Source organism: Scyliorhinus canicula, chromosome 19 (assembly GCF_902713615.1).
Source record: "Scyliorhinus canicula chromosome 19, sScyCan1.1, whole genome shotgun sequence".
Classification (NCBI taxonomy): Eukaryota; Metazoa; Chordata; class Chondrichthyes; order Carcharhiniformes; family Scyliorhinidae; genus Scyliorhinus; species Scyliorhinus canicula.
Window position 1 is genome coordinate 22469137 of NC_052164.1, and position 25131 is coordinate 22494267.

General features: G+C 46.9%; 1 protein-coding gene across 3 annotated transcripts in view; it reads left to right on the forward strand.

The window, feature by feature from the left end:
- Positions 1 to 25131, forward strand: part of LOC119953886 (protein HEG-like) — a 127539-nt gene that overhangs the window by 48668 nt on the left and 53740 nt on the right. For all 3 annotated transcript variants that reach the window (XM_038778511.1, XM_038778510.1, XM_038778513.1), the window contains exons 2-5: positions 12539 to 13246; positions 16413 to 16526; positions 19789 to 19898; positions 22382 to 22440. In XM_038778511.1, coding sequence (XP_038634439.1) covers positions 12539 to 13246; positions 16413 to 16526; positions 19789 to 19898; positions 22382 to 22440 — 991 coding nt within the window. The remainder of the gene's footprint in view (positions 1 to 12538; positions 13247 to 16412; positions 16527 to 19788; positions 19899 to 22381; positions 22441 to 25131) is intronic.

Below are 25131 nucleotides of genomic sequence, written 5' to 3' on the forward strand. Positions count from 1 at the left end.
ATAGTGTCTGGCTGCATCAAAGCTTGGTATGGCAACTGCTTGGTCCAAGACTGCAAGAAACCGCAGGAGTGTGATTAACTCAGCCCAACGTATCACACATCCTCCCTTGATTCTGCCTACACCTCCCCGCTGCCTCAGAAAGGCAGACAGCATTGTCAGAGAATCCCTCACACCCAGGCTTTGCCTCTTCCACACCCTTCCATCAGGCAGAAGATACAGAAGATCTGAAGACCCGCATCATTCAAACATATAGGAACAGCTTCTTACCCACAGCTACCAGACTCCTCAACGACTCCCCCTCAGACCGATCTGTTCCCTGTAAGAACACTATTCACGATGCCCTGTGCTGCTTGTTTGGCCCAGGTTTCACCCTGTAACCAATCACTATTTGTTGATGTACCATTGTCAATGTACTCTGTCGATTATTCTTTTTGTCTACTATGTACGTACTGTGTATAATCCCTTGGCCCCAAACAAATACTTTTCATTGTACTTCGGTACATGTGACAATAAATATCAATCAATCAATCAATCAAACCAGTTTAGCCAGCACGTTTACATCTGCGTTTAACAAAGATATAGCCATATACGATCCACGTTCCAACGGGTCCTTCCCCTTCTTTGGTATCAATGTGATTGTTGCCCGCATCATCGTCTCCGGCAGCTCCTCCCGTCTCCAACGCCTCACTAAATGCCCCAGTAGATACGCCGCAAACTCATTATAAAATAGGGGCTGATTTAGCACACTGGGCTAAATAGCTGGCTTTTAAAGCAGACCAAGGCAGGCCAGCAGCACGATTCAGTTCCAGCCTCCCTGAACAGGCGCCGGAATGTGGCGAGTAGGGGCTTTTCACAGTAACTTCATTGAAGCCTACTTGTGACAATAAGCGATTTTCATTTCATTTTCATTTCAAATTCCACCGGGTAACCATCAAACCCCGAGGTGTTCCTGACTTCATACCCTTCATACTGCCCAATACCTCCCTCTGTCCCAGTAGCTCCTCTAGTGCCTGCCTCTTCTCTTCCTCCAAATACAGAAACTCCAGCCTATCTGAAAACCGCCCCATGTCCCCTTTTTCAACCTCCGGTTCCACCCTGTACAGTTCCTTGTAGTATTCCCTAAACGTCTCATTTATCCTCACCGGCTCCGTCACCACCTCCCCGTCTCTCTCCGTACTGTCAATATTTCCCTGGATGTGGCCTGCCTCCGTAGTTGATGTGGTAGCATTCGGCTTGCCTTCTCCCCGCACTCTTACTGCACCCCTGTAGCCCAGGCAACTGCCCCACCGCCCTCCCCTCGTCAACCTATCAAATTGCCCCTGCAACGTTTTCCTTCTCGTCATCCCTGCATGGTGGGTGGGCGCCCTCGAATACTCCCTATCTACTTGGACTATCTGTTCATTAAGCGCCCATGTACCTTGAACGAGATAATCTTCCCTCAGACCACCGCCTTCAGTGCCTCCCAAAATATGGCTGACACCATCCCATTCTACATAGTTTTTAATCACCGACCACACCTTATCACATAACCATTTATCTGCCAACAACCCCGAATCAAGCCTTCATCCTGGCCTCTGCTCCCGTCCCGATCTAAGCCGAATTTCAAGCCAGTGGGGCACATGGTCCGAAATTACTATCCCCGCCTACTCTGCCCCCTACCAACACCTCTCGGCTCACCACAAAAAAGGCGATTCTGGAGTACACCCTCTAAACATGTGAGAAAAAGGAGTACTCCCTTTTCCCCCGGGTTCTTAAACCACCATGGGTCCACCATACCCATCTTTTCCATGAACCCTCTCAGCTCCTTTGCCATTCGTATCCTTCCCATTGACCTGGGCTCGACCTATCCATCCTCTGTTCTAGAACACAATTAAAATCTCCTCTCATGATCAACTGATGCGTGGGATCCCTGCCAGCAACCCCCTCATTATGTCGTCCCAATTCAGTGCATATACATTGACCAACAACTCGCATCCTCTCCAGTACCCAGCTCACCATCACATATCTCCAACCAAGATTCCTCACTTCCTTCGCACTCAAAAACCTTGTCTTCTTGCTCAACAAGATGGCCACACCTCGCGACTCCGAGTCAAACCCCAAATGAAATACCTGGCCCACCCATCCCTTTCTCAACCTAACCTGCGTCTCCTGCAGAAAGAACACCTCTGCGAAAATCCAAAATCTTTTATCCGGTCCGTGAGTCCTCGCACGTTCCATGTCTTACCGGGGGCTTGTGTCTCCTTTTCCCCATCTACCGTTCGCCATTCTTTCCTTTCGGCTCTGCCCCCTCTATCCATCTAAGATGGCCCCCCTCTCTGCTCCTGACCGCGCTTCTTCTCCAACCCTGTCATGTCGCATCTCCCTCCTTTCCCCCACCCCCTTGGCCATCCCTCATGGCCATCTCCCCCAACTCACTTCCGTTCATCAGCCAGCATGGCAACACTTCCCCATAGGCTTCTCCTACTGACCCTCCAATCCCTCACCCACCCTCGCCTCTTTGTTCTGTGTCGAATGCTCCCTGCGGACCTCCCTCACCCAAACAAAGACATATCTCAGACCACAGGTCGCCTGACCCAAGGACAGACAAAATAGAAAAACAATGCCACAGGCAGCGAGTGGGGTGGAGATTGGGGGGGTCATCCCATCCCCGTTGTTCCTGGCTCTTGGCTTCTGCCTCAGAGACCTGTGCACTCTGTCTACCTCAGGGGCCTTGTCCAGCATCCCTCCAGCACCAGGCCCGCCAGCATCCGTGAGACATACCTCGTGGCACTCGTGCCTTCCACTCCTTCAGGCCAGCCAACAATACGCAGGTTCTACCTTCTCAACCTGTCCTCCTGCACTTCCACCGTTGCTCTCAGTATCCTCCACCTCCTTCCTTTGCTGATGGAACTCTTCTTTGATGAAGGCCATCAATTGTTCCATCTGGGGCCTTCCAACTTGCACTGGCACTTTCCCCTCCGCCATCTTTAAAATAGCTGTTGCGCTACAGGTCTCTTCCAACTCCTTGGCCAGGCCTTACACCTTCTTCTGCTGGGTTTGGTAACCGGCAGATATACCACACCTGGGGGGATATTCTGCTCCACCCTTCAGCTACACTTTTTTCTGTCAAAATTACTCCCGTTTTCAGGTAAAAAGAGCTCTTTTCTATGCCTTTAAGCAGGACCTTCCCTGTGTGCAACCACTCACACCATAGCCGCCACCAGAAACCTTCAATTACATTATCGAACGGTACAATATTAATAGAGTTTTTAAAATAATTTTCCAACACTTTTGCATATGGGACCAAAACCTCTTAAAGCATTAAAAGTTTCCTTTGACTTAATGCACTTCAGTTAAACTTAGAGGAAACGGTAATTTGCTGTTCATCCCGAGCTTCTGGTAAGTGATCACTTGAAAGTTGTGAATATCATTGATGTTGCAAAAATACTTTTATTTGTGCATCTCCTTTCATGGCCTCAGGTCGCCCCAAAACACTTTACAGTCAATTAAATACTGAAGCGTAGTCACTGTTGTAATGTAGGAAACATGCCAGCAAATTTGTGGACAGTAAGCTCCCACAGACAGCAATGATCTGTGTTTGTAGTGTAGATTGAAGGATTAATATTGGCCCGGACGCCAGGGGTAACTCCTCGCTCTTCAAAATGGTGCCATGGGATCATGTCCACCTGAGAGGACCTCGGTTTAACGTCTCACCTAGAAATAATAATAATAAAAATAATCGCTTATTGTCGCGAGTGGGCTTCAATGAAGTTACTGTAAAAGCCCCTAGTCGCCACATTCCGGCACCTGTTTGGGGAGGCTGGTCCGGGAATTGAACCCGCGCTGCAGGCCTTGTTCTGCATTACAAGCCAGCTATTCAGCCCACTGTGCTAAACCAGTCCCTAGAAAGTAGGCACCTCTGACTGTGTAGCATTCTGAGTGCAGTATTGCACTACAGACCACTCCTACATTGAGTTATGGGAGTATTGCCGTTCACAAATGTGTTTGAGAAGTACTGATCAACGTTTGTGTCCCGACTGGACGCAATGTTACGCTGCCAAAGTGGAAAGACTATGGGCGGGCTTCTCCGTAACCTGACGCCGAAATAGTGTTCAGTGATTGGGCGGAGAATGGGCGGGGTCGCCGAAATCCGAGCCGGCGCCGGTTTGACACTAGTCTACCATGCTCCATCCGCCCACTTGGAAACGTCATCATCGTGATGCACACCGCGAGCCTTTGCAACGGTGTTGGCTTGGTATCGGCCGGTCCACCCGCGATGCTCCGCCCCCAATGGGCCGAGTTCCCGATGGCGCGGGATACATGTGGTCTCAGCTGGAACTCAGCGTGGCGGCTGTGGACTATGTCCAGCTCCGCCACACGTGCCCGCGATCCATGCCGCTGGCCGGGGGGGCTTCTGCGAGGGCTGTGGGGGGCGGCCAGTGGGTGGGCTGTGGGGTCGCGGATGGCAGGTTGGATCTGTGCACGGCTGGATCCATGTTGTACGGCGCGACAGCTGCAGGTCATCACCCGTGCACATGCGCGGCCTGGGACCTGGCCATTCTCCGCCCGTTTTCAGCATGGGAAGCAGATGCAGGTGCGAGCCCCTCACCGGTCCCAGAATAGTTGAGGGGGTCATGCCAATTTTTTGGTTGCAAAAGATCACACATGCTCCACTGCGCTGGCACTTAGCTGCTGAAACAGTGAATCCAGCCAATACCTATCAGCAAAGTCCTCTACAAAAGCAGAATGGTTTTATTGATGTATTGCCATTGTTTCAATTGTTTGGAGCTTTAAATTCCACTTACTCAGCATCCACAAAACTGCTCGTTTGCATCAGTTGAAACTATTACAACAAATGTATCTACTGTTGCGTGGTCTCCTTGTTTTTGTCATGTTCTTTTTACAAAATATGGTAATTTTCTGTATACACTTTGTGAATGAGACAGTTGCTGTGTAAAATTATTGTAGTTAAAGCTCTTTCTCTCCTATGCACCCTGCTCGATTTAAAAAGACTTTAATGATGAATGGATAGATATTTCAAGGAGCTTAATCCTTGGTAATACAAATTTAATAAGAAGAAGCCACTGTGAGAAAAAGTCTCTTGTCCAGTGTCGTTATGGTGCTTGCTGTAGATTGTAAGCCTGATCATAATGCATTTGGAATTTAAATAAGTAGTCTAGAAACAGAAAGGTTGTGCCCAAGCCTATCCAGTACAACACTGCAAAGTTTATCAGTTGCAAACCTAAGAGGGGGATAATTCCAGTTTAACTATGCCAGATGATTTGTATCCACCTGGTTTCTGAATTTTAGACATTGGATATTGAAAATCTAAGTTGGCACAGTAATGCCGTTCCATATCTAAGGGAGAAATTGAGCATGGATGAACTGAGCAATTAGACAGTGAGAAAATCTCCTTTTAAATTGAATAAAAATATGATGGCTCCAAATCTTCAGAAGGCCAGGTTGACGGAAGGAAAGGAGAAGTGTGTATTTATAAACTATTTACAAAGATTTAACTTCACCTTCAGGTTAACTGTCTTTGTCCATTTGAGTTGGATAGAAGACGTTCAACTATGAAATGAATGAAAATCGCTTATTGTCACAAGTAGGCTTCAAATGAAGTTACTGTGAAAAGCCCCGAGTCGCCACATTCCAGCCACATTCCAGCACCTGTTCGGGGAGGCTGGTACGGGAATTGAACCGTGCTGCTGGCCTGCCTTGGTCTGCTTTAAAAGCCAGCGATTTAGCCCAGTGTTCTAAATCAGTCCCTGATAACTATGAATCTTTAACTATTTGATTGTTTGTGTAATGAGTTCCATTTATTTCAAGTTAGGTTTACAATACATGACAGCCACTTAAAGAAGAAAGAGAGCGCGATCTGCCAGTACTGTTGACTGTGCACACCCTGGCCGTGGGTTTCCCAGCGGAGTGGGGTGGATTCAATGGGAAATCCCATTGACAGCGGGTGGGAACAAAATGTCCTGCCGCCAGTCAATGGCAGGCCGCCTCCCATCGTCAAGAAACGGGAGGCCAGAGAATCTTACTCAGGATTTATGGCGGCATTGGATAATATCCATACCTACAAACAATTACCAAACTGTTAATCCAGGCGCACTGCCAAAAATGCACCCAGATCTTGAAAGCAAGGGCACAATCCTGAAACGATGGCGCTTTGGGATTTGTCCTTTCGAGCTTTTCCGTACAGCAAGACCCAGAACCCCGACAACTCAAACGTAGTGATTCTATTTGGCAAATCCTGGTGGTTGTAAATTGGATTTTCAGGCTGTTTAAGTTGAACAGCCATAGAACGCAAGCAAATTCCCAAAATGTAAATCGTGTAGAGTTACATAACCTGTATATTTGTTCGGCATAACGGGATTATGGGCGGGATTCTCCATTTCCCGAGCCACGGGTTCCTCGGCGGCGTGCCATTCACTGGCGGCAGGACTCCCTACTCCTGCCACTTGTCAATGGGATTTCCCATTGAAGCCAGGAAACTGCCGGTGGGAACAGAAAATCCCAGCAGCCGGAGAATCTCGGCCTATGTATCTTAGAGTTGAACAGTGTAAAATATGGGCTTGTCGATTCTTGTCTTTTGGCTATTTAAAAAATATATATATATTCTCCCTTCAGGCAAAACACTACTCAATATTTTAAAATGTTTGCAAATCAACTCTGATCATAAACCTCACACTCTTGACGTATCTGTGAAAATAATACTTCTGCAAATTGTGTAGTTCTCACCCTTGTCATTGGTATCTGTCCGAGTTTCTTCCAGTTATAATCAGCAGGCTTTTGTTGGAATCCCGTAATTTGATAGCTTGAATGGTGAACTACAGTATACAGTATAAAGCCTGTGCTTGCTTTCAAGGGCTATTATGATTCATCTCTCCTCGGAACGCAAGTGTGACTTTGCTGTCTGAAGCGAACTTGATTTACTGTAGCTTACAATTTTCAGCTTTTTTAGTACAACCTGCAAGTAAATGTAAATAACAAGGGAACCAAAGGCTATAGGGAGTAGGCGGACCTGGGGTGGAGGCTAAAATTATTGAAGGTTCAAGGAGCTGACTGACCTGCCCCAGCTCCCAATTCGTATGTTTATCTCTTGACATTTTAAACAGTTGCTGTGGCCTCTGGTCAAAATCACAGAAGTTTTGTCTCACTTTAAGATATTGCACTCCGAGGAGCAAGCGTAACCAGTAGAACCCAAAGCGATCAAGTGCAAATGACCATAGAATTGACCAATTAGATATTTAAAATAATTTCTTCATCCTGGGTGCTGTATTACTCCACTATAGAATCTGCAGTGCAGAAGGAGGCCATTCGGCCCATCGGATCTGCGCCGGCCCTTGGAAAGAGTGCCCTACTCAAGCCCATGCCTTCACCCTATCTCCGTAACCCAGTAACCTCACCTACCCTTTTTGGACACTAAGGGCAATTTTAGTGTGGTCAATCCACCTAACCTGCACACCCTTGGACTGTGGGAGGAAATCGGAGCACCCGGAGGAAACCCTCGCAGTCACGGGGAGAACGTGCAGACTCCGCACAGACCGTGACCCAAGCTGGGAGTCGAACCTGGGACCCTGGAGCTGTGAAGCAACAATGTTAACCATTGTGCTATCGTGCCCTCCACTCAGTTATATATCTGATGTTAGCTGCAAAGAGGAAAAAGTGGAGGTGCCACACTTTAAGTTTGTTTTGTGCACGGTTTATTAAGAGATGTTGTTTCTACAGGGTAAGATGGCGATCTCCCTAAACACCAGCAAACACTCCGCTGACACCACTGCATGTCATGTGACATTTCACCAGCTAATAGTGCTACTTGACCACATAACACCTCTCCTCCTTTAAGGCCAACGACTTTTCTTTCAAACACATAAACAACACATCCAACATCATATTCATTATATTACATCAGGTTATATGGGGCAGCATGGTTGCACAGTGGTTAGCACTGCTGCATCACGGCGCCGAGATCCCAGGTTCGATCCCGGCTCTGGGTCACTGTCCGTGTGGAGTTTGCACATTCTCCCCATGCCTGCGTGGGTTTTACCCCCACAACCCAAAGAGGTGCAGGGTAGGTGGATTGGCCACGCTAAATTGCACCTTAGTAGGAAAAAATTAATTGGGTACTCTAAATTCTATTTTTTTTAATTACGTCATGTTATTTATAACATATTTACATTAACAAGACAGTCTCTTTGTCGGATGTCTGTCCAGTTGAGGTAATATCTGATGTTCAGGAATTTGGCTGTTTGTGATCATAGAAGTATCTTCCTGTTCACTTGTTGGTGATACTTCTTGTGAAATGAGCTCAGTATCTGTCTCTGCAGCAGTAGACCTCTGTTCTGGCGTATCAATGTCCATACACTCCTATATGAATATTTATGGTGAAGAATGTATGTTCACTTCGTGAAGTTAATAACTGGTCAGGGTGCTGACGCCAAAAGTGTTCATCGTCTTTGAACTGTGATTGATATCAGACCTGTCTTGGTTAGAATGGTGGCTGGGGTCTGTTTTGCACTTTAAAGATTCTACTCTTCGGGTTTTGCTGTCTTCTAACCATTTTGTGTTTGATGTTGTAAGTGGTGTCAAGTGGTCAAACTGCGAGGGCATCAAGGTGGCACAGTGTTTAGCACCGCTACCCCACAGGGCCGAAGTCCCAGGTCAGTCAAGAGTGTCTTACCTCCCTTTTGGCCCACATGGTAGCACAGTGGTTAGCACTGTTACTTCACAGCTCCGGGGTCCAGATTCCTGGCTTAGGTCAGTGTCTGTGCGGAGTCTGCACGTTCTCCCCGTGTCAGCGTGGGTTTCCTCCGAGTGCTCCGGTTTCTTCCCACGAGTCATGAAAGACGCGCTGTTAGGTGAATTGGACATTCTAAACTCTCCCTCAGTGTACCTGAACATTGCAGTGTTAGTGTAAGCCTACTTGTGCCATTAATAAAGATAATTATTATTAAAATGACATCCATTAAGGTAATGGTGGAACCTCCTCATGTCGAAAATGACAACTCAAAGCTTCCTTTTCAAGTTGAGCCTGGTTCGACTCAACGCTAGTTTAATGTTCTAGAGGCAAATTTTATTGGCCATTCATCTCCTGAGGGCATTAAGTGTGAGACAACTGCGCCAACCCCGTAGGGTGATATGTTGCTAACATAATAATAATGATAATAATCGCTTATTGTCACAAGTTGGCTTCAATGAAGTTACTGTGAAAAACCCCTAGCCACATTCCGGCGCCTGTTCAGGGAGGCCGATACGGGAATTGAACCCGCGTTGCTGGCATTGTTCTGCATTACAAGCCAGCTGTTTAGCCCACTGTGCTAAACCTTGGTTTTGGATTGTAATGGACCAATAACTTGGACTTCTTTAAAACTACTTTGACATTTTGATAAGCACATTCACATTTTTGGTCCAGTTCCAAAGTGTCAGGGTAGCACAGTGGTTAGCGCTGTTGTTACACAGCTCCAGGGTCCCAGGTTCGATTCCCGGCTTGGGTCACTGGCACAGGGAGAATGTACAGACTCCGCACAGACAGTAACCCAAGCCGGGAATCGAACCCGGGTTCCTGGCGCTGTGAAGCAGCAGTCGTCAGTTTTCTCTTCTGTTACATATTTGTTGTTGTCACGAACAGAAAAAGAAGTAGAGGCGCCACACCGTAAATTCGTGAAGACGTAGAGCAAGGCTTATTAAGAGATGGTGCTTCTACAGCGTAAGACGGTGAACTCCCCAAAAGCCCGCTGACATCACTGCTTATCACGTGACATTTCACTAGCCAATAGTGTTACGTGAATACATGCACAATTTAACTTCTACAAGATAAATGTAGAAAAATTACCAATCCTTGGATAGAATAAAAGTTCATTGGGAAAATAATTGGTGTTTTAAGAGTTAACAATACCTGCAGGATGATATCCTCCGAGACCTGTTTACTGTTCAAGGCTCAAGTTGGATATGTTTTTACCTGGGTGTTCAGTGCTGCAGATTTCAAGATATCCTTGGAATTGTTTGTTCCCATGAAACTGCATCATCTATCATCCACCATGACAACCCCTATCACCTAATCAGGTCGTAAAGTATAGAGAGGATATGGCTTTGGAAACTCAGTGTGGATTTGAATAAACACTGAAGCAGCAAACACACTGGTTCAATCCAAAGAAGGTCGGTAGTTTGTGTTTGTGTCAAAGGTTGATGACAATGGCTGCAATCTTGTCAATGTTTAACTGGAAGAAATGCTGGTTCATTGCCATCAATTTGCCAAAAGAGGCAGTGAGAGGGGTTGAGAGAGGTAGTGGAGGTATGGCATTGGGAGCCATTCGTGTACGTGTAGCAACTATCAACATGTCTGCAGAGGGTGCTTGGGTAAAGAGCAGGAAACCAAGTATAATTTTCCGAAGGTAATTGAGGTTGAAGGACGATCCATTGGTGGAAATGCTCCAGCTAGGATTTGGTGGCAAGTTTGGAACCAAGCAAAGGCAGTCCCCACTGAGTTGGACAAATAGAGAGTGGAGCTGGTTAACTATCTTGAGCTTCAAAAAAAAGTGCAAGACAAAAGATATGTACTACGGCCACAGTTGCATAGGATATAATTTCTGACTTTGAACAGAACGATTTGACAGCTAAAGCAAGCATGGAAATCCAGTTCAACTGATGATGGGCTCAGGTTTGGGAGGCAGTAAGGCATTAAAGGAATAGTTATTTATAGTCATTGTTGACATATTTTCCATGACGGCTAACACTCACTTGTAACATTTGCTTTGGTCCATGCAACTCAGTACTTCGGACAGAAAGTTTAAAATAATTGAGTTTTGCAGCGGGAAAATGTCAGACATTAAAGGACTTCGATTTTGTCAATAATTTTATACAGTTGGAGGCGTTAAATATGAACCAACAAATAATGAATCAAACCAATGGTATTTGGTTTTTGCTATTATGATGAATGCAAGAAGTACCCAATAATTATTTTTCAAATGAAGGGGCAATTTCAAATGAAGGCGCAGACTGGGAGAATGTGCAAACTCCACTCAGACAGTGACCCGAGACCAGGATCAAACCTGGGTCCTCGGTGCCGTGAGGCATCAGTTCTAACCACTGAGCCACCGTGCCGCCCGTTGTTTCAAATGTTATTGAATTTAAACATGGGGGAAAATTTGACATTTAAAAATGGATATATATTTTTTGGGGCCAGAAAGTTGGTTCGTTGCTGTTACGACATACCGTGTTTAAAAGAAAACAGTTAACACCTTGGGCGAAATTCTCCGACCCCCAGCAGGGTCGGAGAATCGCTTGGGGCCGCCGAAAATCCCGCCCCCGCCGTGGCAGAGATTCTCCGCTACCCGGGAATTGGCGGGGGCGGGAATCACGCCACTCTGATCGGCGAGGACCCTGCGGCGATTCTCCGGCTCGGATGTGCCGAAGTCCCGCCGCTGGGAGGCCTCTCCCGCCGCCGAAGTTTGAACCACCTCTGGTGGCGGCAGGATCGGCGCCGCGACCGGGTCCCCAGGGTCCTGGGGGGGGGGGCCACGGGGCGATCGGACCCGGGAGGTGCCCCTACGGTGGTCAGGCCCGCGATCGGGGCCCCCCGCTCAATTGGAAAATTGGGTGCCCTGGGTGCACTCTTTCTCTTCCGCCACCGCCACTGCCTCCGCCATGGCGGAAGCGGAAGAGAAACCCACATCGCGCATGCGCCGGTGGTGACGTCAGCGGCAGCTGACCGCTGACGTCACCGCCGGCGCATGCGCCGACCGGCAAAAGCCTTTTGGCCAGCCCCGCTGCGGGTGGCGGGCCTGAAAGGCCGCTGGCGCCGGTTTTTTGCGCCAGTCTTCTGGTGCCAACCACTCCGGCGCGGGGCTAGCCCCCAAAGGTGCAGAGAATTCCCCACCTTTGGGGAGGCCCGACCCCGGAGTGGAGAATCCCGCCCCTTATTAGCCAGGCATAATATTTTCAGGGATTGTAACCTTAAAAAGGGATGTCCTCATCAGTTTAACAGTGTAACAGTATCCTGTAGAACAGTAAGAACTCACTGGAGACAACATCTGAGTTTCCGTGTTTAAATGTGCACATGCAGATGCTAGAAGTTGGTTTCGCAGATAATAATGTTGAATGCTGAGAGTTACTCCATCTCTACAACTGCAAAATCTCTTAACAAAATCTAACCATGCAAACACGGCGAGAATGTGAAAACTTCACATGGACAGTGACCTAGAGCCAGGATCGAACCTGGGACCTCGGCGCCGTGAGGCAGCAATGCTAACCACTGTGCCACCGTGTTGCCCTGCATCAATCTGCACTTGCAGATTCTTTCCAGACCATTACAGTAGCAACCACATCAAAAATCTATCAAGTAGCGATGACCTAAAAGGCGTATATAAATCTCACTGAATAAAACTTTTTCCTGTGCCTTCAGCGAGTACTAAATTGGCTTTAGGACCTGAGCTGAAAGGTCCACTGATGAAGTCTTTTGTCCGTTTACTTCCGAAATGACTGGCTTTCTGCAGGGTTTGTATGGTTTCGAAATTGTAAAATATTTTCCAATGATGTGAATAACTATTTCTTTCAGAAAGAGCAAATACCACAGAACTGACTCCTGTGACGACCATGCTATCTTCAAATTCCACTGCAGTAGGGGGATTACAAACACTTCAGACATCAGAACAAAATGTGCTAAATGAAAGCACCACCTCAACGACTTCTGGCCCTGAGGGAAATTCCATGTCATCCATTGTTATGACATCCAATACAAGCCTTTCAACAAGCACCCCAGATATTTCAATACCCAGTGTTACATCGTCGTCAACTGAGAAAAATGCGAGTACCACTGAAATGCAAACCACGCTTTCAAACGCAACACTTATCACCGCAGGTTCTCCTGTTACAGCTACACTACCAGAGACTCCACAAACGGTGGCCACAACCGAGATGCTAACCAACACTACATCGAATTTCACCCAAACTGCAACACTGGATCACACCACCTTTGCTCCAACACTTCAGAATGCATCGACCAGCATACCAGCTACTAGTGGAGATGTGAACGTTACTGTGTCAACCGGAGGTTCCACAAATGAAACATCGGCGGTGGTTACGCCAAACGTTACATCAGCCAACACATCTTCAACGATTGAAACCAGTATAAACGCAACGGTGTCAGTGACTGCTACAATGCCAATGAGTGCTACAAATGAGGCGATGACTCACAGTACAGAAGTTTCCAATTCTACTTGGTCCACAGCACAGTCTCCAAAGACCTCGGCAACACCGGCTGCAGGTAAAGTGCAAATATTTTTCTCAGTGTAATAAACGGCTTTGCTTAATTTTGATAGAAAGCAGACTGATTAATTTGGGGTTAGCATTTTAGTGCACTTCATTAGTGTTTGCAATGATTGGCTCTTTGGATGACATGCATTACACATTGGGCAGCGTTGATGGCCCAAGGACCTGTCAAATAACTGTACATAAGATGGACTTAAAATGTCTTTATTGGCATAGCTGGTTGTTGATTATAACTTCCTCCGGTCAGGTGTTGGTGCTCTCAAAGTTAGCATTTATTTTGACTTGACCTTGAAACTTGTCAGCCATAATGACCTTAATGTCTACTCGGTGTATAGTAAATATCCGAGTTGTGGTGAAAACGTTACTGGTAAGGTGTGTGAGCAATCATCGACTTTGTCAGATAAAACCTCAATATAGAGTCTATTTGGAATAAGAACTGTCCCAGTTTCCTGGTTTAAAGTTAAATCTAGGAAAAGCAAACTTGATGATGGGAAGGGGTGAATAAGGGACAATATCTCGAGAAAAGTGATTTGATAGTCAGTGTTTTTAAAAAATAAATTTAGAGTACCCTAACCCAAATTCATTTTTTCCAATTAAGGGGCAATTTGGTGTGGCCAATCCCCCAACCCTACACATCCTTGGGTTGTGGGGGCGAAACCCACGCAAACACTGGGAGAATGTGCAAACTCCACATGGACAGTGACCCAGGGCCGGGATCGAACCTGGGACTGGGGGCCATGAGGCAGCAGTGCTGACCACCGCGCCGCCCTGAAAATCGATCTTAAATTCTGAATCATGGATTGCCCTTGTGAATATTAAGAAAATCAGAGGTCAATAAAGAATGAAGGAGACATTGGCATTTTGTTTTCATAAACTAATCTTGTTTAGGACCTCCTAATGGAAAGTGGAATTTTCCATCAAGTGCTTGTGATGGCTACTGCTGTGAAATAGTTTATGTTGTATAAATAAGCATCTGATTTATTTACAGATCTGAAAACCTCTGCTTTCCATCTTGTTCAGTAAAGCTATTTAATTTTATGCTCCAAGGTTATTTCTTTCCCCACTTGGGCCAACTCTCTGGCCACATGCTGACATAACTCAAGGGCGTGGTTCTTTGTGTCGCACTTGGTAAGATTTTACCTGGTCATCTTCCTAATAGCGCAAGGTACAACTGGGAATCTCTGACGACACACAAAATGCAGGTCAACTAATTAATTGTGTTGGAGAATAACTGCAAAAGCAGAGATTTTCCATCTTAAACGTATTTATCTCGAGAGCTATCAGTAAATTATTCAAACAGCATGTGGAAATGAACTGCTGGACTAGTGGAGGCAAAATCTCTGGAACAGTGGAAGAAACAGTTGGAGTATGACAGTGAGGGAAACATTGTAATCTCTAGATAAATACATTTAAGATAGGTGGCATGGTGGCACAGTGGTTAGCACTGCTGTCTCATGGCGGCGAGGACCCGGTTTCGATCCCGACCCCAGGGTCACTGTGCGTGTGGAGTTGGCACATTCTCCCCGTGTCTGCATGGGTCTCACCCCCACAACAAAGAAGTGCAGGGTAGGTGGATTGGCCTCGCTAAATTGCCCCTTAATTGGAAAACATTTTTAAAAGTGTGTTTTAGATGGATATCTTGTGATCTTGGAAAAATGTTGCTTGCGCAGTTACACTCCACAATTAATTAGTTGAGTTGCATTTTGTGTGTGGTTCAGAGATTCCCAGTTGTACCTTGCACTATTAATAAATTGACCGGGTAAAATGTTGCAAGTACTATACAAAGGAGCCCTGACTTTGGGTTATGCCAGGATGTGACCAGAGAGTTGGCCCAAGTTTTGGATAAAGACTTGGTTTCAAGCTTCAGTTCTAGTTCAGGATACAGAAGGTAAAATGGGTGGTTGAAAATATGAACCTGAATCCCTTCTCGGCCTTTTGGCTAAGATTGAGCTTGAGGTTGGGTGTAATGCCTGGATCTATGTCTCTCTTGTGGGGACCATGAATTGGAATCAATGTGAATTGGTATTTGGAGCAGCAACGAGCTGGATAGAGAGTGGACAGTGTCCCTGTCCACTCTGCACTTTGGCTTTGTAACTCTGATAAAGGAATTTAAAAAAAAAGAAAATAGGAACCAGAATATCCTCCTCATATGATCAGCAGCATTATGCCTGAACTGGAGTTGGTGTAATGGTCAGCTTTTGATGAAGACTCAAAATATTAGCTCTGTTCTCTCCGTACAGATGCTGTCAGACATGCCGATATTCTCTAGCATTTTATGTTTTTATTTCCGATTCCAGCATCTGCAGTAATTTGCTTTCACCTTGGTCTAAAAGTGTGTTTTTAAAAAAAATGTCTGTTCTAAAACCATGACAGAGCTGTTATTTTTTAAAAATAAATTTAGAGTACCCAATTAATTTTTTTTACAATTAAGGGACAATTTAGCATGGCCAATCCACCTAACCTGCACATCTTTGGGTTGTGGGGGTGAAACCCACGCAGACATGGGGAGAATGTGCAAACTCCACACGGACAGTGACCCAGGGCCGGGATTCAAACCTGGGTCCTCAGCGTCGCAGTCCCAGTGCTATCCACTGTGCCACATGCCGCCCTGACAGAGCTGTTATTTAAGCGATTGCTGAAGCATGAAAGAGAATCTCCTTGCTGCACTTGTTATCCATTTTGCGATCAGCTCTTGTAACTAAAGTTGACAATGGGTTAATGGGCCTGGGTAAAAAAAAATTTAATTTTTATAAATTTAGAGTATCGAATTCATTTTTTCCAATTAAGGGGCAATTTTAGCCTGGCCAATTCACCTACCCTGCACATCATTTTGGGTTGAGGGGGCAAAACCCACGCAAACACAGTGACCCAGAGCAAGGATCGAACCTGGGACCTCGGCGCCGTGAGGCAGTAATGCTAACCACTGTGCCACCGTGCTGCCCATGGTCCTGGATAAATTTACTTCCCATTGTTAAAATCCATAGAACTACCCTATAATTACATTTGATAAATCGTGCAATAAATGCTTGTAAGCTGTTTTTCTTCTAATCCAAAGCTTTTGATTATTTGAGTTCGAAAACATAAAGATGTGACTTTGCTTGATTATGGATTTATTCTGCGAATAATACATGTTGATATTGCTTATTTATTTTGACTTCCAGATCATTGTACAAATGCAATCTGTCCTCCAGGCACTAAATGTGTGAATATTTTCATGTCGTATAAGTGTCAATGTCCGCCTGGGTTCTTTAACGTCGTGGCTGGCTGTACAGCAGGTAAAAAGGAATTATCAATGCTATAGTTTTGTGATAACATCCACACCAAACTCTCGATGCACATAAACTATTTTTATATTACATGAGACCCAAGCTAGTATCTAGGGCGAAATTCTCAACCCCCCGCAGGGTCGGAGAATCGCCCGGGATCGGCGAAAATCCCGCCCCCGCCGTGGCCGGAATTCTCCGCCACCCGGAAATTCCCCCTGCGGCGATTCCCCGGCCCGCGATGGGCCGGAGTCCCGCCGTTGAGAGGCCTCTCTCGCCGCCGTGGTTTCAACCACCTCTGGTGGTGGCGGGATTGGCGGCGCGAGCGGGCCCCCGGGGTCCTGGGGGGGGGGGGGCAATCGGACCCGGGGGGTGCCCCCACGGTGGCCAGGCCCGTGATCGGGGCCCACCGATCAGCGGGCGGGCCAGTACCATGGGGCACTCTTTTTCTTCCGCCGCCGCCACGGCCTCCACCATGGCGGAGGCGGAAGAGAACCCCCCCTACCGCGCATGCGCCGGTGGTGACGTCAGCGGCAGCTGACGCACCGGCGCGAACCGGCGAAGGCCTTTCGGCCAGCCCCGGAGCCGGCCGGCCGGCGTCAAAGGCCATTGGCGCCGGTTTTGGCACCAGTCGGCGTGGCGCCAACCACTCCGGCGCAGGCCTAGCCCCCAAAGGTGCGGAGAAGGTTGGGGAGGCCCGATGCCGGAGTGGTTGGCGCCACTCCGCTACGCCGGGACCCCCCGCCGGTTAGGGGAGAATCCCGGCCCTGATGTCTTGCATCTTGCAGCTGAGAAGAAACCTGACAAGATTTGCTAATACCCCAATAGAGTCTGATGTATAAGCAGCTTAAGATTTCGCGCATTGGGAGTAAAGCATGATATATTTATATTGAGGAGTTGTTTGCTTGTGTTGTTGTGCAGTGTCTACCATACTCTTAGCTGTCCTGGATGTACTTTTGTTTTATAAATTTAGAGTACCCAATTCATTTTTTCCAATTAAGGGACAATTTAGCATGGCCAATCCACCCACCCTGCACATATTTGGGTTGTGGGGGCAAAACCCACGCAAACACGGGGAGAATGTGAAAACTCCACACGGGCAGCAATGCTAACCACTGCGCCACCGTGCTGCCCTTTGGATGTACTTTTCAAAAAACAACTAGATACATAAGCTTGCTCCATGCTGTAGGACGGCTACTACTTTGATTTCTTCTGCAATGCTCTGCATTATGCATATTAAATTGCTGATTCTAATTAATAAGAAGCAATTATCAATACTCATTTTCTACCCACTGATTGCCGTCAATTTATACATCAGCAAGAACAAAAGTATTTCACCAGTATTTCCTTTAAGCCACTTTGTGATCTTATTGGTATGCCCAAGGGTTTATGTGTGTTTGTCCTTCCTGCACTAATGGAAACTAATTTAAGATAAGTGGTGGAACAGAATCATTGGAATTGAAGCCTCCCCCTTTGACCAGGACAAGAGTAACTTGTTTCGGGTGAAAGTGGGTTAAATAAAGTAAATCTGTCTGCGAAGGTACGGGCTGGAATTCTCCGGCCATTGAGATTCTCTGGGCGCGATTCTCCGCAAATGCGGAGAGTTGTAAAGGCTGCGCGGAAGCTGCCGTGAAACACGGCCAGTTTCGCGGCAGCCTTTACGGTGTGAACTGTACGGCGCGGGATCGGTGGCTTCCCTCAACGTGCCGGCCCCGACGCAACATGGCGCGGGAGTTCAGGGGCCGGTGCGGAAGAAAATAGGCCCGGTGAGTGAGTGGCCAGCCCGCCGATTGGTGGGCCCCGATCGCAGGGCAGGCCCCATCGGAGGCCCCCCCCCCCCCCCCCACACATACAGGCTGCCCCCCCCTCCCCAACCCGACCCTGCCGGCTGCAACCAGGTGTGGACGGCGCCGACGGGACTCTGCCTTTTTAGAGCGGCCGCTCGGCCCATCCCGGGCTGAGAATCGGCGGCCTGGCCGCGTACAGCTGCCCACGACCGGTGCCGCGCCAATATCGGCGGCGCCAATGGTGCCGATTCTCCACTCTGCAGAGAATTGCGTGCCGATGTCAGGGCGGCGTGGCCCGGTTGTGGGGATTCTCCCGCCTGGCCCCGGGCTGGGAGAATCCTGCCCGTTGTCCTTCAACTTAGATTTTTACCTCACTTGAATGGAGTCTATCTCACTGTTCTCCTAGCAAAACTTTTTTTTTGAAAAAGCAGCAGAATCCAGGTAAGCTGCCTAATCCTTATCTTCAACTAATGCTTGGGTTGTGGCACAGTGGTTAGCACTGCTGTCTCATGGTGCTGAGGACCCGGGTTCGATCCTGGCTCACTGTCCGTGTAGTGTTTACACATTCTACCCGTGTCTGCGTGGGTCTCACCCCCACAACCCAAAGAAGTGCAGGGTAGGTGGATTGGCCACTCTAAATTGATCCTTAAATGGAAAATAAACCTTCAACTAATGCCACCAAAATGGATTGGCTGCCGTTTGCCTACATTTCTAAAGGACATAATTGCCTGTCAAGTCCTTCAGGGTAACGAGGAAATGGAAGTTGCTGTATCAATGCTGTATCGATGATTAGCACTGTTGCTTCACAGCACCAGGGACCCGGGTTCGAGTCCCAGCTTGGATTACAGTCGGTGCAGAGTCTGCACGTTCTCCCTGTGTGGGTTTCCTCGAGGTGCCCTGGTTTCCTCCCACAAGTTCTGAAAGACGTGCTTGTTAGGTGAATTGGACATTCTGAATTCTCCCTCAATGTACCTGAACAGGCACCAGAGTGTGGCGACTAAGGAATTTTCACAGTAACGTCGTTGCAGTGTTAATGTAAGCCTACTTGCAACGCTAAGAAAGATTATTATTATTAGATGTTATATTGTTCAATCTCATAATCTCCATCATACTCCATTTTATCCATTCCATGAAGGGCCTGTATGCAGCAGATGTCCTTCTCTCCCTTGTGCAGTCATTTTCACCGATGTTAAGCAAGATAATTATTTCCTGTTGCCTTTAACAACTCTGTACATTTTAAATCTATTTATGGAACATTTTCCTCCTCCTTTCTGTTTGTGGGTTAAGTTAGCTGGCAAACTGAAAATGACAATAACAGGAATTCACAGCCCATAATCTCTCACTTCCCCATGGATTCAGACCAGAGCTCAGGAAGGCAATCTGTTTGGCTATGGCTTTTTAATTGGCGTGATTGAATACTTATACTAACTGTCCAGGTGAGGTGGTTATTATGCCAATGTTTTATTTCCACGTCTCTTTCTTTCTAGTGAGAATCTTCCCTGGAATTTTGCACTTACAAAATGCTACTTTTACGGATGACCTGAAAGAAATAAACTCAAGGGCATTCTATGAAATGGCAACAAAAACAGAAAAAGAGGTTGGTTAACCATCCAGCAAGTTTAACTATTTTTTCCTCAATTCATATTGGTTGTCTGTGTCAGCTACCTGCACAACACTGCAATTTGGGTTTATTTGTCCAAGGCATTCTCTGAGTATGGAGAATTGATCCCCTTTTGAGATGGAACTTCAAAGTATAGTCACCAGTTGCAAATCTCCTTCTATGGTTGTAGAAGAACCCCAGATTTGCAGCCTGTTCACTGTCCTGTCCTCCAGCGTGAGTTACAGGGCTACTTGTCATGACAGAAAACTTGGATTCGCCAGTCTGGAGGAGCTAAGGGACAGGGTAGAGCTGCAGAGTGGGGAGTGAGTTCAGGCATCTGCAGGTTAGGGACTTTGCGCGAAAGGTCTGGAAGGGGTTCCCTAGGTTGCCGGCATACACCCTGCTGGAGCAACTGCTGCTTCCGGACATGGAACGGGAGGGAGGAATTGGGGATATATACAAGTGGCTGAGGGGACAGGGAGTTGAGTGAGTGGCAAAGATCGAGGAGAAATGGGAAGGGGAGTTGGGAGGGGAGATCAATTGGGGAGTATCGAGTGAGGCACTGCGTAGCATAAACGGGACCTCTTGTGTAAGGATGAGCCTGTTACAGTTTAAGGCGTTGCACAGGATGCATATGACTCGGGTGAGAATGAATGGGTTCTTCCAGGGGGTAGCAGATGAGTGTGAGAGGTGAGGGCGGAGGCCAGCGAATCACGCACACGAGTCTTGCTGTTGCAACAAATTGGCAAGATTCTGAGAGGGAGTGCTCACGCGCGGTCTTAGCCAGGATAGTGGAGGAGGAGGTAGACTATGTTTGGGGTTTCAGAGAAGCCGGAGCTCATGGAGAGGAGGAAGGCTGATGCCTTCGCCTCTTTGATTGCATGGCAGCAAATTTTACTGGAGTAGTGGCAGGCATTGCCACCGGGGCTAGCGGCTTGGTTGGGCGACCAATACGACTTGGTGCAGTTGGAGAGGATATAATGAGTTTAGGGGCTCTGCAGAGGCGTTTGAGAAAAGGTGGGGGGTATTTGTGACCATGTTTGAGGAGCTGTTCGTCACAAGGGAAGAGGGGGGGGGTGGAAAAGGGGAAACATTTGTACAGACTGTATAGTTGATTGCTGGGAAGTATGTTACCTGGGGTGTTTATGTGTTGTAACCTGTTTTGATACATGTTTGTAATAAAGTACATTTTGTTTGATTAAAAATGACTGAAAACTTGAGGTTTGCCCAAAAGCACTGCCCAGATAGGGAATCGTGAACACAAATAAATCGCACCTGGCATCAAGTGTTGAAATGCTCCTGCTAGCTAACCTCTCCTCAATTAGTTGAGCTCCAATAAGGGGACATCCTGCCGGGATTAGTTTATTGATCCACTGACCAAACGTGTTTAATTGACAGGTGGAACCTTTTGTTGTCATGGCTGAATTGAATAGGGAAGAGAAACAGGAGCTGCTTTTTTTTTGAAGTGCCATTTTTGTGTTTACGTAAAGCTGAGAAATGTACATTGCCATGATTTATTTTTTTAGTAATATGGTGACCTGAAGCGTTCAGATTGGTTTACTTGCTTTTCACATGGAATTTTGTATTTTTTTATAAATTTAGAGTACCCAATTCATTTTTTCCAATTAAGGGGCAATTCAGTGTGGCCATTCCATCCACCCATCCCCGGGCCGGGGGGGGCAAAATCCATGCACACACAGGGAGAATGTGCAAACACCACACGGACAGTGACCCAGAGCCGGGATTGAACCCCGGACCCCAGCACCGTGAGGCAGCATAGGGGCTGGTTTAGCACAGGGCTAAAAAGCTGGCTTTTAAAGCAGACGGTTCAATTCCCGTACCAGCCTCCCCGGACAGGCGCTGGAATGTGGCGACTAGGGGCTTTTCACAGTAACTTCATCTGAAGCTTATATGACAATAAGCGATTTTCATTTCATTTTTCAGCAGCGCCAGCCATCGCACCACCCCTTGGAATTTTATTTTGAACTACTCAGTTTAAAAAAAATAAATTTAGAGTACCCAATTAATTTTGTCCAATTAAGGGGCAATTTAGTGTGGCCAATCCACCTAACCTGCACATCTTTGGGTTGTGGGGGCGAAACCCACGCAAGCACGCAGAGAATGTGCAAACTCCACACCGACAGTGACCCAGAGCTGGGATCGAACCTGGGACCTCGGTGCCTTGAGGCAACAGGGCTAACCCACTGCGTCACCGTGCTGTCCCCTTGGACTACTTAGTTGACCACAATCATAAGCTTCTTATTTCTCACTATCTTTTCCCTCCCGCCTTCCACCAATGATACAAAATGCAGTAATAATTTAACAATATGCAGCATAGGAACACTGAAACCTCCTTGCCTTTGAGCAATTACTCTGAAAACTAATTAGTTGGGCTGTGAAAGTTCTACTCCTACAGTCAAAGATGGAAATGCTGACACGATTCCTCAAATTTCTTTTTGTTTTCTCCCCCTTGTAATTAGATGAAAGGTTTCTTCAAAAACATCACTTTCTACTACAAGTCTGTTGTTCGGAAATTTACGTAAGTATACACTTTTTAATCTAGAACCTGAAATCGCTGGGTAATTCCAAGCATGTGCTATATCCTGCATTCAGGTTGAAAATGCACGTCAGCCTATTTAGAAGGACCATCAAGGGGGTTGCCCAGGGTGGCCAAATAAGACTTTGCAAAAGTGGCTTTTGTAGGGCAGAATTAGTATAAAAAAAAAAGACCAATCAAATGAAAATAAACTCCAACATAAGCAAATCATGTTCCAACAAAAGCTTGAATGTTTGTGCATTACGCAAGTTAATACTGATTCCTTATGTATTTAGAGATTTTTTGATTTCCCCCCACCACCCCGTTCAGTTTTAGCACTTAAAGGTTTTTTCCTCTGTTGCATTTTTCCAGACAAACAGCTATTGTCCCAGAATAATGTTTGTAGGTAGTGCTTCATTTATTTAAACATGTGGAACAGGGAAGGGTTAGTTGAACAATGAAGGTATTCTTCTCCTCTTAGGCAATCCCTCGGGATCAAGAATGATCTGATTCAACTCCAGTCCAGTGGGTTCTGAAATGGCTGATAGACCCAATGCATGATCTACAGACTTTGCCACATGTGGGCAAGTGGTGCTTGAACAGCTAGGTAGATGGGTTGTTCAGAGGTTTCTACACTCCCTCTGACACATGGGCTTTGCCTCTGCCTGCTCCTGATGTGTCTCTGTGTTTGGTGCCTTCCCCAATGAATCTTCATTTTGGTCAGTCACAATGTCAGGGTGGGTTCGTGGGGATGTTTGACCCCTTTGGAGATGCTTTGAGGACATCCCCACAGCATTTCCGCTCTCCTCTTGCGGAGGATGCCTCCGTGCAACCACCTTTATTGCTGTCAAATTGGGAGGAATTTGTGAAGGCCCCATTGGTGATACTTCTCCAATGGTTCGAGATGCCTGCTGTTAGTTTCTTGAGACTAGGGCTGTTCACACTGGCGGGATCCTCCGGTCCCGCTGACAGCGCACCCAAACCGTGTATTTCCCAGCAGGTGGATTCAATGGGAAATCCCATTGATAGCAGCAGAACCGGATGGGCAATGGTGGCGGGCTGTCTCTCACCGCCGAGAAACTCAGCGGAAAGGCCCGAGAATCTTGCCCAACCATGACCACTTGGTTGGAGATCCTGGTCCTCAAATACGCTCACCTTCAGTCAACCTGAGGCACATTGGAGTTGATGAGACATTTTGTCGTCTAAGTTTACCTTCATTGAGAAGAGGTGCCCATGTTTTCCAACATCTCAACCATTTATCTTAATCAATGGGGGTGGGGGTGGTAAATGCTTTAGTGGGATGTATGTTGCAAAGTGAGGCATGTAAGTAGAATATATTAGTGAGGGATATTGTTATAAAACAGTGGGGTGGGGGGAGACGGGGGAAATTAACTACGTTTGAATGAGGTTGGTATTTGACCACTGCAAACATTCCAGGGACGAAGGGTGTTTCAATTCTTGTTGGCTTGGATTTCTGGCTGGGCATGTTGATACAAATCAACGAGCGGCATGGTGGTGCAGTGGCTGGCCCTACTGCCTCTCAATGCCAGAAACACGGGATGAATTCTAGCCGTGGGTGACTTGTGTGGAGATTTCACTTTCTCCTCGTGTCTGCGTAGGGTTTCCTCCGGGTATTCCTCCCCCAGTCCAAAGATGTCCAGTATAGGTAGATTGGACATGCTAAATTGCTCCTTAGTATCCAACGGTGCAGGTTTGGTGGGGTTACGGGGATAGGAAAGGGGGTTGGATCACGGTCGGGTGCTCTTTCAAAGGGTCGGTGCAGACTAGATGGGCCGAATGGCTGCCTTCTGCACTGTAGGGATTCTATGCTAACTCTGTGAACTCCGTTTGGCCCAGTTGTTTTAGGCACTGTGTGAATTTGCATATCTATGTGGGGTGTTTTTGTATTGTCTCAGCAGTAAAGCTCCACACTGCTGCACCAACTCCATAATGGCCTGCAGACTGTCAAGTCGCAGATTGGGCACAGCTGATTGCCGGTGATTTTAAGTTGAGTATGTGGAGAATTCTGGAAAGTATACAAGTTTAGGCAGCTCATCTCGTCTTGTAAATGGAAGAATTGTATACTTGATGTTATATGTAGGTGGTAATGAAAACTGCGCAAAATGTCAAAATAACAGTTCTTTTGTGCATGAGGAAGGATCAGAAACTCGGGCTTTCAATCCATGGTGCCTTCCCTCTCCATCTGCTTGCACATCGAAATGTCACCGTCCGTTTGTTTTCAACTGACTGCTCTATTTGTTTTGAATAATGTTTTGAGTTTAAATGTAAACTCATTAGCAGCTTCTGGTTTTCAGTAGATTTTCTTTTCTTTTGGTACGGAGGAGTTGCGATTTAACATCTATTTTGGACCACAACTGCAGTGCCTCAGAATGACGTGCATTGTCATCTCCAGAGAAGGTTGGAGCTGTTCCCAGACGTTGAGTGAAACTTGTGGTAGTGCAGATTGAATGACTTTTAAGATTGTTAAAGATGTGCACTGCTTGAGGGAGAATGATGGTAAAACTGGCTCAAACCAGGGATGTGTTCATTCGTGGAAGATTATCCAGTACAGGGGCAGCACTGTGGCGCAGTGGGTTAGCCCTGCTGCTGCGTGGCGCCGAGGTCCCAGGTTCAATCCCGGATCTGGGCCACTGTCCGTGTGGAGTTTGCACATTCTTCCCGTGTCTGTGTGGG